This window comes from Salvelinus fontinalis, chromosome 18 (genome assembly GCF_029448725.1).
Source record: "Salvelinus fontinalis isolate EN_2023a chromosome 18, ASM2944872v1, whole genome shotgun sequence".
Taxonomy (NCBI): domain Eukaryota; kingdom Metazoa; phylum Chordata; class Actinopteri; order Salmoniformes; family Salmonidae; genus Salvelinus; species Salvelinus fontinalis.
Window position 1 is genome coordinate 15335810 of NC_074682.1, and position 15814 is coordinate 15351623.

The 15814-nt window shown below is 41.9% G+C and overlaps 1 protein-coding gene across 6 annotated transcripts in view; it reads right to left on the minus strand.

Moving 5' to 3' along the window:
- Window positions 1-706: 706 nt before the first annotated feature.
- LOC129815034 (coiled-coil domain-containing protein 120-like) overlaps window positions 707-15814 on the minus strand; it is a 28928-nt gene continuing 13820 nt past the window's right edge. For 3 of the 6 annotated variants that reach the window (XM_055868320.1, XM_055868322.1, XM_055868319.1), the window contains 10 exons: window positions 9131-9294; window positions 8937-9039; window positions 8352-8470; window positions 7420-7524; window positions 7195-7315; window positions 6554-6613; window positions 5972-6128; window positions 5781-5882; window positions 4397-5425; window positions 707-4294 (listed from right to left, as the gene is read on the minus strand). In XM_055868320.1, coding sequence (XP_055724295.1) covers window positions 4198-4294; window positions 4397-5425; window positions 5781-5882; window positions 5972-6128; window positions 6554-6613; window positions 7195-7315; window positions 7420-7524; window positions 8352-8470; window positions 8937-8985 — 1839 coding nt within the window. In that variant the 5' untranslated portion in view covers window positions 8986-9039; window positions 9131-9294 and the 3' untranslated portion in view covers window positions 707-4197. The remainder of the gene's footprint in view (window positions 4295-4396; window positions 5426-5780; window positions 5883-5971; window positions 6129-6553; window positions 6614-7194; window positions 7316-7419; window positions 7525-8351; window positions 8471-8936; window positions 9040-9130; window positions 9295-15814) is intronic. The other 3 variants (XM_055868325.1, XM_055868323.1, XM_055868324.1) reach the window with 1 other exon arrangement.

The following is a 15814-nucleotide window of genomic DNA, read 5'->3' on the forward strand; positions in this document are numbered from 1 at the left end:
AGAGTGTACACCTCCGCTTTCAATTATAATGTGGGGTGGTTAAAATAATGAAAAACTGTCTACCAAATCTATTCATTTTAAAATCTGGATTACTTCTCCGTCCCACTATCATTCACCTGATGAGAAAACATATGATTGGGTCGCTGGTTTGCCTGGGAGGGGTTCCCTGGGCAAGATTTGTTTTCCCTGGGCAAGACCCCTGCACTAGATAACACAGCCACACAGGCCAAAATTAGCTATATTATAAAGATTCATGCTTTTTGGTCTTAATTTAAGGTCAGGGTTAGGCATAAGGTTAGCAGTGTGTTAAAAGTTAGGGTTAAGGTTAGGTTTAACATTTTAACTCACTCACGCGCTCTTTACCCACTCACAAACTCCCTCCAGGGGTGGAAAGAGTACTGAAATATCCTATTCAAGTACTGTTACTTTTATAACATTTTACTCAAGTAGAAGTAAAATTACTCAGAAAAGCTATTCAATTTTAGTAACAAGAGTATTTGCAATTAGTTACTTTGCACCTCTGGAAAAAAGTACTCTGTCAAATTGTGTCATTCTTCAAGCAAAGCCATTAGAATTAGGCTAATAAGGATGAACTGATGATACATGTTGTATTTAACTGAGGCAAATCACTCACAGTCATTACATTGTACATACATGAAAATCAATATACTGTAGTTTTCTTTTTGAATGATTCCATTTCAACATGTTTAATTAACCATGATTACACTTTATTAAAAAAAGATCAATGAATGCACCCCATCCTCCTCACACAGAAAATGTACAGTATGTCTCACCCCTTTGAAATATGGTCATAGCGTAATGGGATGAAAAAAAATATGTCTCAACTCAGTCCAGTCAATCAATAGAACTCATTTGTGGCATTACTCCAAAAATCGAAAACGAATACATTTGTAAATGTCAATTAACACCACACTTATCTTGTTGGTGCTGAGAATTGTATGGGCTTTATGACAGAAGTGTATTTCACAAAAAGATACAAAATATTATAAGTTCATAAATATACAATATATATTCTGGATAAATTTGCTTAGAGCTAAGTGTATATTAATTTGTGTTTTACAGACATAAGTTACATCACCTGAAAAATACATTTACGACCCCCAATGCACAGCAGTTTGGTCATCAGTTTCAGGTTTAGACTAGCTGGAAGAATTTCACACACTAACTATTGAATGGAAAAACAGCAACACTTAAAACCATATAACATTCCACTAAAGGTACTTGAGAGAAAAGGAATATTTTCAGCTGTAAAACATGCCAATAGATGAAAAGCCATGGCATTCATGAGTCTATTATCCTCAGTTAAAATGAAAGATCATTATTAGCTACGTACATACTTTTTTGTTTTCAGATGACAGTTTGCATCGTATTGATCAATAAAGAAATACACGTACACTTTCAATATTATTCCAGAGGTATTCCTTTCCTACCATTAATTTTTGTTAATTATGCACTTTTATAATGGTATAATCATGAACCTATGATACACAAGAACAGACAAGCACATACATTATAATTACAAAAGTATGTGGACACCCCTTCAAATTAGCGGATTCTGCTATTTCAGCCACAACTATTACTGACAGGTGTATAAAATCAAGCACACAGTCATGCAATCTCCATTGACAAACATTGGCAGTAGAATGGCCTTAATGAAGAGCTCAGTGACTTTTAACGAGGCACCGTCATAGGATCCCACCTTTCCAACAAGTCAGTTAATCAAATTTCTGCCCTGCTAGAGCTGCCCCGGTCAACTGTAAGTGCTGTTATTGTGAAGTGGAAACGTCTAGGAGCAACAACAGCTCAGCAGCGATGTGGTAGGCCACACAAGCTCACAGAACGGGACCGCTGAGTGCTAAAGCACGTAGCGCATAAACATCGTCTGTTCTTGGTTGCAAAACTCACTACCGAGTTCCAAACTGCCTCTGGAAGCAAAGTCAGCACAATAAGTGTTAGTCTGGAGCTTCATTAAATGGGTTTCCATGGCTGAGCAGCCGCATACAAGCCTAAGATCACCACGCGCAATGCCAAGCTTCGGCTAGGGCGATGTAAAGCTCGCCACCATTGGACTCTGGAGCAGTGGAAACGCGTTCTCTGGAGTGATGAATCACGCTTCACCATCTGGCAGTCCGACAGACAAATCTGGGTTTTAGAGGATGCCAGGAGAACGCTACCTGCCCCAATGCATAGTGCCAACTAAAATTGGTGGAGGAGGAATAATGGTCTGGGGCTGTTTTTCACGGTTTGGGCTAGGCCCCTTAGTTCCAGTTAACGCTACAGCATACAATGGCATTCTAGACGATTCTGTGCATCCAATTTTGTGGCAACAGTTTGGGCCGCTACAGCATACAATGTCATTCTAGACGATTCTGTGCATCCAATTTTGTGGCAACAGTTTGGGGAAGGCCCTTTCCTGTTTCAACATGCCAATGCCCTCGTGCACAAAGCGAGGTCCATACAGAAGTGGTTTGTCGAGATTGGAATGGAAGAACTTCACTGGTATGCACAGAGGCCTGACCTCAACCCCATCGATCACCTTTTGGATGAATTGGAACGCCGACTGCGAGCCAGGTCTAATTGCCCAACATCAGTGCCCGACCTCACTAATGCACTTGTGGCTGACCGGGAGAAAGTCCCAGTAGCAATGTTCCAAAATCTATTAATATATTAATGCCCATGATTTTGGAATGAGACGTTCGACTAGCAGGTGTCCACATAGTTTTGGTCACGTAGCGTATCATGGGAAGCTTATAAAAGGGTCCTTCTTGAATTGTGGTGGCATTAATGACTTAAAATATTTTTTATAATTATGATAACATTGTGCCAACACTAGGAGTAGCGTATGACAACATGATACATTGGAAATGGAATCTCCTACTAGCACAGTTCTGACATAAGGCCTGCTCATGCCATCATTCAGCAGTGCCATCCCTAGCCCTGTTCTTGTTAGACCCCTTTAAAAGGAATTTATTGTCAAATCTTTCTTATTATCATGATACATACAGATCCAAATATGTGGTTTTGTTGATCTTGAATGTCCAATTGGGCCACAAACATTTTCTTATTTGCTCAAACTTGATACCCTGTCAACCATTTTCTGGTTTTCAAGTGTTCTCTCTTGGGGGAAATGTCCCATCCCACTGTTCTACTTGCTTTTGAGGGGTTAAGGCTTTTGACATTCATAAAGTGCTCTGAAGGAAAACATGTTACGCAACTGAATGAATGGAAATGACTAGAAAGTTCATTAAACGACTGTCCTAGACCACTAAAAGCCCTCAGGTGTTTATCTGAACGTTACTATTATGACATTTCAGCAGCTGGACTCAGAAAATGCAGAAAAATTTGATTGCATGAAACAACTCAATTTGGCAACAACAGGCATTACTTTCATTTGTTGATTGAAGACTTAGCTTTGAAAGGATTTGTGTTAGCATTGCAGATTATTAGAAATAACTCATGTTTTTACTAAAGGTAGGGTTCTGTTTTAAACACAGAGCCACAGCTCCTGTTCCTCAGTCTACGATATTGCAATGTAAGTCCCCATTCATTTAACAAAAATGAGAAATAGCAAGCCAATGCATGTTGGATGGACAGATTAAAAGATAAGACAGATGTAATATATTCATCTTTACAAACATGTACATTTACACATTCACTGGTGTCTAAATACTTTTTAGATCAATTGAGTTCATTACATATTTTTGTAAATCACAAGACTAATGAGCAATAAATGAACTCTTCTATATCTATTCTTTATATCTCATAAGATACAAAATAGTAATTTAGAATACATATACTATATTCTGTAAAAAATTATATCTTGGGAGATTTGTTAGGTTAAACAAGGAGGATGTTTGTTACATGTGGCTTGGGTCTGACCAACGATAGAATACAATACAGTATACGGTAGCTACAGAATAACAGGGCATTCAGAACGGCTTTACAGTCTTTTTCTGCTGGGTTGTAATGTGTTTTTTTTAGCTTGTGAGGTCACCTTATATCAGCTCCTTTTACATTGTTTGGATCTGTGTGTGTGTGTGTGTGTGTGTGTGTGTGTGTGTGTGTGTGTGTGTGTGTGTGTGTGTGTGTGTGTGTGTGTGTGTGTGTGTGTGTGCGTGTGCGTGCGTGTGCGTGTGAGTGTGTGCAAGTATGTGTTTAAAAACTGATTCAGCTACATTAGACCAACGTGCCAGGGTCAGCGCTGGGCTCCTTCGGAGTCATGTCTTGCATCTGAGGATGAACGGGCTCTTGATAGAGTGAGAACTCCATTGACCTGCCATAGAGAGGGCAAAAATCATCACAGCACTCAAAAGTACCGTAATCTGCACCTGTGTGAATGTTACCAACAATCATTACAAAGTACAGAAATACTCACCTTCCATGCAGTGGGTGGCCATGGAAGCTGGCTGACTGAGACATCTGGGACCTATGGAGTGGATCACCTTGTATAGACTGAGCCTGGTGCACCAAAGGGTGAGGGTGTGAGAGGCGGGAGACCCCTGCATCATGCCCCTTTGACGTGGTAGTAGGGTAGCCGAGGGCGTTCCTCAGGTACCAGTCTCTGAGACCCTCCAGCGCCAGGGCTTTATGTAGACTCCTCGTTGAGTCCTCAGGGGTTGGGCGAGAGAACTGGGGAGGCCTGTGATTGAATGAGGGTCCGGACAGCTCAGTCTGGTAGGGGTGCAGGTTGGGAATGGAGGAGGTAGTGGAGCTTGGGGCAGGGTGGGGAGACTCATAGGCAGAGAGCAGGATGGTGTCATGCTGCAGGGGGATGAAGGGTCCACAGGACTTGGTCCGCGTGACTTTGACTCTGTGAGGCTCAGCCTGGGAGCCACGGATCACCATGGGGCTGTAGGGTGGTGCAGCACTGGGTAGATGCACCTGGGATAGGGAGAAGCCGTTGGCTTGAGGAGGCACTGCAGCAGTGGACGATCGAGGAGAGGAAATGTCCTGCCAGATTCTACCTGTTGATTGGTACAGCTGGTGTTGCACTTGAATCCTCTGTTGCTTCCCCCAGATGTAATCCATTAGGAGCTCGTTGTAACCCCCTCCCCCTGCTTCTCCTCTCCCACCCATGGACAGCCGCATGTTGCCCTGCTCCACAGAGCCGTCCAAGTGCCTCTCAGGACTGCTCAGGTGTATGTGCCTCAGCTTGCCATCAGTGAGGGTCTCAGAGCTTTTGTAAGGCCCTCCTTTGGGGGGCATCCCGTTCCTGGGGCCTGGGTCCTCGGGGAGACTGGAGCGGTCAAGCAAGGCCTCAGAACTATTGCTCCGCCGGGCACGGGAGCTGTACGGGCAGCCTCTGCGCTCCGAGGAGGAGCCTTCCTGGGTTAAGGGCACCATATGAGGTACATCCAGGCTGCCAGACCACTGCTTTAGTGCAATCCCACCAGAGCCATCCGATCTGAAGGAGAGAAAGAGAGCAACGAGCTTATTGTAATAGGTTAGTCCTAATGTAAACACAGTATCTTTACATTTCATATTCCATTGATTGAATGTGTGATCTCAAAGGGAGCATGATATAAGTATCTATGGCACTAAGCATCTGACTTCTCACAAAATAAATCATCTTGTGAGCTTTGATGATAAAATGTTGATGCAAATGTTGATGCAATGTTTACCATGGCTGGCATGTTCTGTAGTCTAATTACCTGCTACACTCATCTGTTACTCTGTCAGCCTCTCTGTCATCATAGTGGGTGGGTAGCAATGGATGTGCTGCATTAAGCAGAAGCACTGGACCAGAGGAGGAATATTACCTGACATGAACACTGATTGGGGCAGTCCGGGCGATGAGGGGGGTAGCAGGAACACTTCTGCCTTCAACATTAGATGTACTCCTTGGTAGAGAATGACTTGGGCTAGGAAAAAGAACATGAGTTCATAGCATTAGACACAAGAAGAAGGAGTGCGTTACACGTGTACACACACACACACACACTGACAATACCTGATGGAGCTGGTCACAGAGTTACGGCGCGTCCTCATTTCATAGTATATCTCCACTGGGGACAGTTTCCTACAGACCTGGTGGTCTGGGCTGCCCAGGGACAGACGGGGCTGGGACATGGAGCGGTGGTCTGCTGCCACACTGGGAGAGGACTCCTCTAAGGGAGGGAGAAGATGGGTCAACTTGAGTCACTCTAACTCACAATCGACACACAAATACAGTAAACAGAACATTCACTTTCATGAACATAATCAGACAGCAGCCGTATAATTCTGAATTTAAGGAAGACAAATGTATTTCTTCACTCTTCTCATATTTACGATAGGTACTGAAATGTGATCTGTCATCTAGTAACTGATTATAAACTGTGAATATGCACAGTACCAATCATCCAATCTCTCTTTTTCTGTAGCCTCACCGAATAACGCAATGAAAACAAACTCTGTCTAGACGTTTGGATAATATTTTGCAAGACTTCAGTGTTTGGGCGAAACAGACAAAGATAACTGCTCAATGATTTTTACCCACTAGCATTAACAGATTCGGTTGTTATGATTGTTTTTGCAGCTCTGGCTGACTCACCATTGTCATGGGATGTTGAATCTGACATGGAGCTAGTGCTCTCTGACATCACCGTGTCCTCTGCAAGAAAAACAAATACAACCTCTTTTATATCACAGGGAGTAGAGACCAAATACACATACCATCACATCATTGGAGGGGACAGGAAAGGAAACAGGCTCATATCAAAGTGATCTTCTATGAGGTTAACCTTTCCCTGCAGTGGGCTAAATCAGGGTCACATAGAGAGTTTCTTGGTAGTCTTAAACAAATACACCTGACACACATGGTTATAGGCTTCAAAACAAGAAGACACCTGTACCATGTTCGATATAGAGTTGAAATGTATTACATTTTGAGTTTGCATCCCAATATTACACTTTATATACAGTACATCACAGAAGATTGAAATATAACAAAACCGTTTGACATAGAAACACCGGATTTCCGGCAGTAATTTGTATTTATTTTATTAATTATCAAATTATGAAAAATATGAATAACATTCCACCAATGAAGCCACTAGGTAATTTGACTGCAGGAAAGGGCTACCCAGTACCCAGTTGTTTGGCCTAGATAGATATCATGGAAACATTGATCAAGATATGTATGTATAGCTGTTAACACGTCTTTGAACTCAGCTGTACACAGCACTGCCTTACCTGTGTGGCATCCCCGGTGAACGGTTCTCTTGCTGTTTGGGACATTCCTGTCTGACTCTGAGTGCCTGTATAGAGCACCACTGAAGATAGTTTTCATCTGCCTTCGCTGACCTGTCTCATCCTGCACAAAGCAATAACTTAGTCAGTTATGTGTTGATAACCAGTATTAACAGACATACAGGACCTCTGTGACCAGTGTCATAGTATTTGAGAAAGTCCTCTGACCTCTCCCTTGGTGTTGTTATGTGGTAGGCCAGCCCTGCGCTGTACAACGGGAGCTCTCTCTCCTGTCTCCAGGGGGAAAGCATGTGGGACCTTCCCGGTCAGCTCCTGCAGACAAAATACATGCCACAGAATTAGCCTAGTTAGATTAAAAAGCGAACACTGTTTTCATGTAGCCAATGCCAAGTCAAATGTCATACTGTCTGTTATATAATATAGTTATATAATTGAGCAATAGAAACAAATGTAATAAACACTGATACATATACTGTTACAGTCTCTGTTCTTTGTATCTTAAAATAGTTGATTGTTGCGCTGGAATACATGTGCTAGAACTAATGTGATAATAGTCCAATGAAGATTAAACTATGTTGGTCAAGAATAGTATCATTTGAATGGTGGTACATCCGACCACCAAATCAAAAGTACTGTATATAGAGAGCGTTTCCATGCATTAATAATCTTATTCTAGAGAGAAGCTGATACACATCTGTGTTCAATTTCAAACCAAAAGCAGGGGGATGTGTGAAACAGCTGTGAGTGAAAAGCTGGAGCTGCTGCCTGGTATGTCTGGCTCTGCCTCTGGAGAAATCAGGCTAACATTGATATGCTGTTGCTACATATTCTTGACTCATGCAGCTCTGGAAGGGGAAAGCTTTAAACTTCGCTATGTAACAAAAGTTGCCAAATGTTGTTCTTTCATCTGTAGCCAAACTCAGTGAGCCTGATTTACAATTTCAGGTGGTTGAGGTTTACAGGGCTTTAGAGCTGCTCCGTACTGAGTCAGATACAGAAAACAAACCCAAAGTTGGTTTATGCTTTTCAATAATCTGATAAAGCACACGTCTCTATATCATGGCTTGGGTGATTGGAGCCATTCCCTCTAACTTGCCTTGAGACCTACAATGGTTAAAAGGTAGGAGAGAGGAACTGACCGCCTCCAGCAGACACACTTGTCTCAGCTCTCCCACTCGGCTGCTGAGGAGGTCCTCCAGGAGTTGCTTTCTCTCCTGCAGTGCGGAGATGCGTTCAGCTTGCAGCTTGCTGTCCTGATCTGCACACCAACACACACATCAACACATGCAGCTAAGACAACAACCATTTAAACAATTACTTTGTAGCAACAATGGTGTTACTAGGTAATTACAGTATTACTGAGTACTTAAAATATTGTGTAATTGCATCAGATTATCAATTAAATTCTGGGGGGAGATGTGTTAGAAAAGATACTAGAACGAGGAGCGGAAGCAGAACGTAGTTCCACCCCCCTGTCTCTGCAAGTTCCGGCAAGTCTGTGGACCAAATTGTCCCCTCCCCGAAAGATGTGAACACCTGCGAAATTGGGATTTGTCCGAATGATCAGTGACGGAAAAATCTGTGCACCGGAACAAAGTTTGTTGTTAGTCGTTACATCCCACAGGCTGTTGACAGATGCTACGATACCATCTTATGTTACATGCGTCTGTCCACAAGAGATTAGTAAGTACCCCCAAATCTCTTTGTGGAGGTGTAAAACTCACCTGGAGCCCCCACACCCATGGATGTGATGAGGCGCCCTTTGACCTCCATGTGGTCTGATTTGTGAGGTCTTGCTTCTCAAACCTCAGCCAATCAAAACCTCACCTGTTGAGAGAGAGCACTGTGATTACCTAATAGAAATGGGACAAATAATGTAGGCCTAGAGCACAGGTTGGTTTAAATACATTCATCTTACCTAGCAACTTCAAGCATGTGTTCTCCAGTAGTTTGGTTAGCCATCTATTTTTGTTAAACCAGTAAGAATGTGTGTCTTCCACTAGTAAAAAACAGTAAAGTGATCCCAGCCACCGCCAGTGGGGGGAGCCTCTGTGACTCTTTTCAGGTGTCTAATGCTAAATCCTGTAACAGAGAGGCAGAGAGTTTCAATTTTTGGTAATGTGACTGAAAACGAATAGGCCTACAGTTAATATAGAATAAGAACCGTGTGTGTTGTTTAAATGATAGACTATCAGGCCTAGCCTGTCTATGCCCATTGTATTTGCATTATATAAAATGTATGCTTGGTGGCATAGGATGGCTTCATGTTAACAGGTTCATTCAAAAGTGTGCTTAATAGAGTGATTCAAAAATTAAATAACTTAAGTATTTAACATGATAGTGTAGACTGTGCCAACATAATAAATAATATTAAAGCAATTGTACACGAGGGCATGGTAAACAACTGTTTTAGCACTGCTGTGCTGGAATCGTAGGCCTGCCTGCATAAAATGTATCTCTTAGCTCTAACAAGCATGTCTTTGAAGAGGAGTGAGAGTGAAACAGAATTAATAACGTATGGAGAAGAACAGATGGAGAGAAACCTAAACTGTGTTTCATGTGTCAATTTCCAAAGATAACCAACACAATATAAAATAATGAACCAAAAGTAACAGCAATAACTTTGCACTGAAAGTAAGACACAACCTGCTGTTTATGCACAGTTGCACACATTCAGTGAAGACAACTTACACCCAACAGTTTTTCAAGTGACAGCATTCTCCACACGTTCTCTAAAACAGTGGCTCCCAAACTTGTTTGTGTTGTGAGCTGAACCTTCAGGATTTTCTTGTGACTCACCCAATAAATCAAAAAGAACATTTCTAGTCAGAAACCCAGGAACACATCCCACAAGTGGGTCCTGATTCATCATTTTGGAAACATTGCTTCAAGATATTTAGCTGACATCTCAACAGAACCTTTAAAGGCATCTAGCACCTATTTTTCAATGCCAGAAACACATATAATAGTAATTTAGAGCACCCCAATAAAACGTTCTCAAATGACAAACTCTTAAATGAATTGTTATAATATTGTAATGTTGTTCCAGAAGGTGGGTTTGAGGTTCTCTAAATCAAACTTCAGAAACAATCCCACAACGCTCTGCAGTCAGCATCACTCGGTGAATGAAAAACTTCTAAAAAGTGGGATAAATTTGTGAATGTTAGGCGGGCGAATTGGGCGTCTACTCGTCAATCTGCGGGCACATTTCATCCGAGAACTTCCATGGCAATCAACAATGGAAGGAGGGCTTCAGCAAAAATGTGCTTCTCAAAGTGGATGCTACACCTACCATTAATGTTGCTTCTTAAGCATCTCAGACAGCTAGCAACACCAGCAGAGACCGCAAGTATGATCACTGGCATGGAAGTGAACCAGGTAATTGAAAGAGCAAGCTAGCATGCTACCTCTATGCTAACGTTAGCTAGCCATAGAGCTACCGCATTTAGCTGACATATTTTATCTAAACACTGATAAAACTACGCACATGTAAATGTCTGCCATCTAACTGCTGATGCTGTCATAGATAGGCTTGTACTATGGGAAAGAGTCGTTTAAGGTCTTTTGGGGGTCTGCTGTGTTGCGGTAATTCGTCACTCTGTGGCTCTGGGGGAGTTTTCTATACGGCCTGCTGAGTGCGGGCTAAACTGAAATGCTATGCTTTGGCCATGGCTCGGACCGCGGATCGGGTGTCACTTCAGATAAGCCCCGGAGCCATGTTTTCTTTTGAGGGATGGATTTTGGTCCATGGGAAAGTTTATTTTTGGATCTTAGGATCAATGTAGTCACAGTTGTTTCTTGTTGAAGAGGCAGCAGATTACTTTTAGCTTGCTATCCTCTTACTCCATTTCTGGATGACTTTTTGTCTTTCTAGCTGACAAAATAAGTGAGCTAGATTTTGTTTGTGTACTACCATATGTCGATAACATAGCTAAGTTTATCACTGGTATTTGCTAGTAAATATCCTTAAACCTAGCCAGTTAAACAGTGATAGCTGCAAGCTAAACCCTTAGAGAGACGGAGGAGAATTCACGTTCTGTTTCATCTGCAGCTGGCTTTCTAATGTTCACTCAAATATGTTTTTACACATTTAATTATTGAAATTATATTTTTATTATATAAAGATTGTTATTGTATCAATATGTTGTGAATATTGTTGATATACCTCAGAGCCATTTTACATACAAAAAAAATGACGTTCCACTTGGTGCGCACCAGTTTACCATGTACAGGCAACATGTTCCTCCACCGTTTGAGTCATAGAAATTAAAATCTTGCGTTCGGGGTTTTCCCGGCAGTCTACATGGTTTTTATATGCGGGGTGCATAAATTGTACAATTTGTAAACTAACAAATAATTTTCAAGTTAGAACCCATGTATACTGAACAAAATATAAACTCAACATGTAGATCCCAGATCAAAAACACAAAAAGTTCAATTCTCTCATTCTGTCCACAAATTTGGTTACATCCCAGTTAGTGAGCATTTCTTCCTTGCCAAGATAATCCATCCACCTGACAAGGGTGGCATATCAAGAAGTTAAATAAAGAGCATGGTCATTACACAGGTGCACCTTGTGCTGGGGACAATAATTCTATATACATCTGGCTCTTCTTTGGACACTGTGTTAACAACCCTCCAGATGAGCTTCAATGCCATACAACACTCCTTCCATGGGCTCCAACTGCTCTTAAATGTCAGTAAAACTAAATGCATGCTCTTCAACCGATCGCTGCCCGCACCCGCCCGCCCGTCTAGCATCACTACTCTGGACGGTTCTGACTTAGAATATGTGGACAACTACAAATACCTAGGTGTCTGGTTAGACTGTAAACTCTCCTTCCAGACTCACACTAAGCATCTCCAATACAAAATGAAATCTAGAATCGGCTTCCTATTTCGCAACAAAGCATCCTTCACTCATGCTGCCAAACATACCCTCGTAAAACTGACTATCCTGACGATCCTTGACTTCGGCGATGTCATTTACAAAATAGCCTCCAACACTCTACCCAGCAAATTGGATGTAGTCTATCACAGTGCCATCCATTTTGTCACCAAAGCCACATATACTACCCACCACTGAGACCTGTATGCTCTCGTTGGCTGGCCCTCATTTCATATTCGTCGCCAAACCCACTGGATCCAGGTCATCTATAAGTCTTTGCTTGGTAAAGCCCCGCCTTATCTCAGCCCACTGGTCACCATAGCAGCACCCACCCGTAGCACGCGCTCCAACAGGTATATTTCACTGGTCATTCCCAAAGCCAACTCCTCCTTTGGCCGCCTTTCCTTCCAGTTCTCTGTTGCCAATGACTGGAACAAATTGCAAAAATCACTGAAGCTGGAGTCTTATATCTCCCTCACTAACTTTAAGCTTCAGCTGTCTGAGCAACTTACCGATCATTGCACCTGTACATAGCCCACCCAACTACCTCATTCCCATATTGTTATTTATTTTTTGCTCCTTTGCACCCCAGTATCTCTACTTGCACATTCATCTTCTGCACATCTACCACTCCAGTGTTGATTGTTAAATTGTAATTATTTCGCCACTATGGCCTATTTATTGCCTTACCTCCCTAATCTTACTACCTTTGCACACACGGTATATAGACTTTTCTATTGTGTTATTGACTGTACGTTTGTTTATCCCATATGTAACTCTGTGCTGTTTGTCTCACACTGCTTTGCTTTATCTTGGCCAGGTCGCAGTTGTAAACGAGAACTTGTTCTCAACTGGCCTACCTGGTTAAATAAAGGTAAAAATAAAATGCCACTCTAAAATGTGCAATTTTGTCACACAACACAATGCCACAGATGTCTCAAGTTTTGAGGGATCATGCAATTGGCATGTGGATTGCAGGAATGTCCACTAGAGCTGATGCCATAGAATTTAATGTTCATTTTTCTACCGTAATCTGCTTCCAAAGCAGTTTTAGAGAATTTGTCAGTACGTCCAACCGGCCTCACAACCGCAGACCACGTGTAACCACGCCAGCCCAAGACCTCCACATCCGGCTTCTTCCCCTGCGGGATAATCTGAGACCAGCCACCCGAACAGCTGATGAAACTGAGGAGTATTTCTGTCTGTAATAAATCCCTTTTGTGTGGAAAAACTGTCTCCCCAAGTGGGTGGGCCTATACCTTCCCAAGCCCACCCATGGCTGTGCCCCTGCCCAATCATGTGAAATCCATAGATTTGGGTCTAATTTATTTCTTTCAATTGATTGATTTCCTTGTATGAACTGTAACTCAGGAAAATCATTGACATTTTTGCATGTTGCATTTATATTTTTGTTCTGTATATATATATATATATATGAGTGGAGACCATCCTCCTCAGTGAAAAATAAAAATAGTAAAACAATAAAGTTCTCCTTTTTAGATGAACTGACATGTTGTCCACCTAATCAAAGGATCAGATAATTAATCTAGTACTGAAAGCATACGCTACAGCTAGCTAGCACTGCAGTACATAACATGTGGTGAGTAGTTGACTCAAAGAGAAAGACAATAGTTGAACAGTTTTGAACAAATTAAGGAGAAACAAGAGAGAGAGAGCTTGCTATATTTCGTAGTATATATTTTTTTTAACTTTCACTTACTTAGCTAGCTAGTTTAGCCTACACAAACACCTGGCTCAAACAGAGAGGGATGACATGTTAGTTAGCTGTAGCTGACTATGGCTGTCCAACACTGGAACTCTTCCAAGTCAATGTAAGCTTTTGGTTTTATTAATTTATTGCCACTGGGGCCCGCCGGTGTAACTGCTTAACTGCTTGCTGCTGACTGTACACAGTACTGCATGATGGTAACGGGTTTACTAACGCGTTAGTTCTAGTAGCTATGTTGACTATGACGTGACAATGATGTAGGCTGTGTAGCGGTTAGTGGTCATGATATGAAGGTTTGGCTTGGAAAAGTTGTTTCACCTGGTCACAGACAGCTGATGTGTTGTGCACTGAAGTCCACAAGCGAAGAGAAAAGGTGAGAGGAGGACAGCGAGTAAATCGATGCGAGAAGGAACGATATATACAACGAGCTACTTGTATGTGTCTACTATGAAAGTGAACTGTGTTTGCTTGTGATCAAGGGTGTGTTCATTCCGCCGATTCTGTTGAAAACCGTTTCTTAAACAGAAGCAAACGGGGATAAAAATACTTGAATTTCTCCAATAGAAACTCTCGTGTACAACTGTTGGACTAGTGATTACACCCTAGATCAACTAGATGCAGGCAAGAGTGTGAATGTGGCACTGTCTGTCACCTTGGTTAATCAAAATTCTCTCGACCTGTGCACCTACAGTTGAAGTCGTAAATTTACATACACTTAGGTTGGAGTCATTAAAAGTAATTTTTCAACCACTTCACACATTTCTTGTTAACAAACTATAGATTTGGCAAGTCGGTCAAGACATCTACTTTGTGCATGACGCAAGTAATTTTTCCAACAATTGTTTACATACAGCTTATTTCATTTATAATGCACTGTATCACAATTCCAGTGGGTCAGAAGTTTACACTAAGTTGACTGTGCCTTTAAACATCTTGGAAAATTCCAGAAAATTATATTATGGCTTTAGAAGCTTCTGATAGGCTAATTGACATAATTTGAGTCAATTGGAGGTGTACCTGTGGATGTATTTCCTGGCCTATTTTCAAACTCAGTGCCTCTTTGCTTGACATCATGGGAAAATCCAAATAAATCAGCCAAGACCTCAGAAAAAAAATTGTAGACCTCCACAAGTCTGGTTCATCCTTGGGAGCAATTTACAAATGCCTGAAGGTACCACGTTCATCTGTACAAACAATAGTACGCAAGTATAAACACCATGGGACCATGCAGCAGTCATACCGCTCAGGAAGGAGACGCGTTCTGTCTCCTAGAGATGAACGTACTTTGGTGCGGAAAGTGCAAATCAATCACAGAACAACAGCAAAGGACCTTGTGAAGATGCTGAAGGAAACAGGTACAAAAGTATCTATATCCACAGTAAAATGAGTCCTATATCGACATAACCTGAAAGGCCGCTCAGCAAGGAAGAAGCCACTGCTCCAAAACTACCATAAAAAAGCCAGACTACGGTTTGCAAATGCACATGGGGATAAAAGATTGTACTTTTTAGAGAAATGTCTGATGAAACAAAAATAGAACTGTTTGGTCATAATGACCATCGTTATTTTTGGAGAAAAAAGGGGGAGGCTTGCAAGCCGAAGAACACCATCCCAACCGTGAAGCACGGGGATGGCAGCATCATGTTGTGGGGGTGCTTTGCTGCAGGAGGGACTGGTGCATTTCACAAAATAGATGACATCATGAGGTAGGAAAATTATGTGGGTATATTGAAGCAACATCTCAAGACATCAGTCAGGAAGTTAAAGCTTAGTCGCAAATGGGTCTTCCAAATGGACAATGACCCCAAGCATACTTCCCAAGTTGTGGCAAAATGGCTTCAGGACAATAAAGTCAAGGTATTGCAGTGGCCATCATAAAGCCCTGACCTCAATCCCATAGAAACTGACTCAGTTACACAATCTCTGTCAAGAGGAATGGGCCAAAATTCACCCAACTCATTGTGGGAAGCTTGTGGAAGGCTACC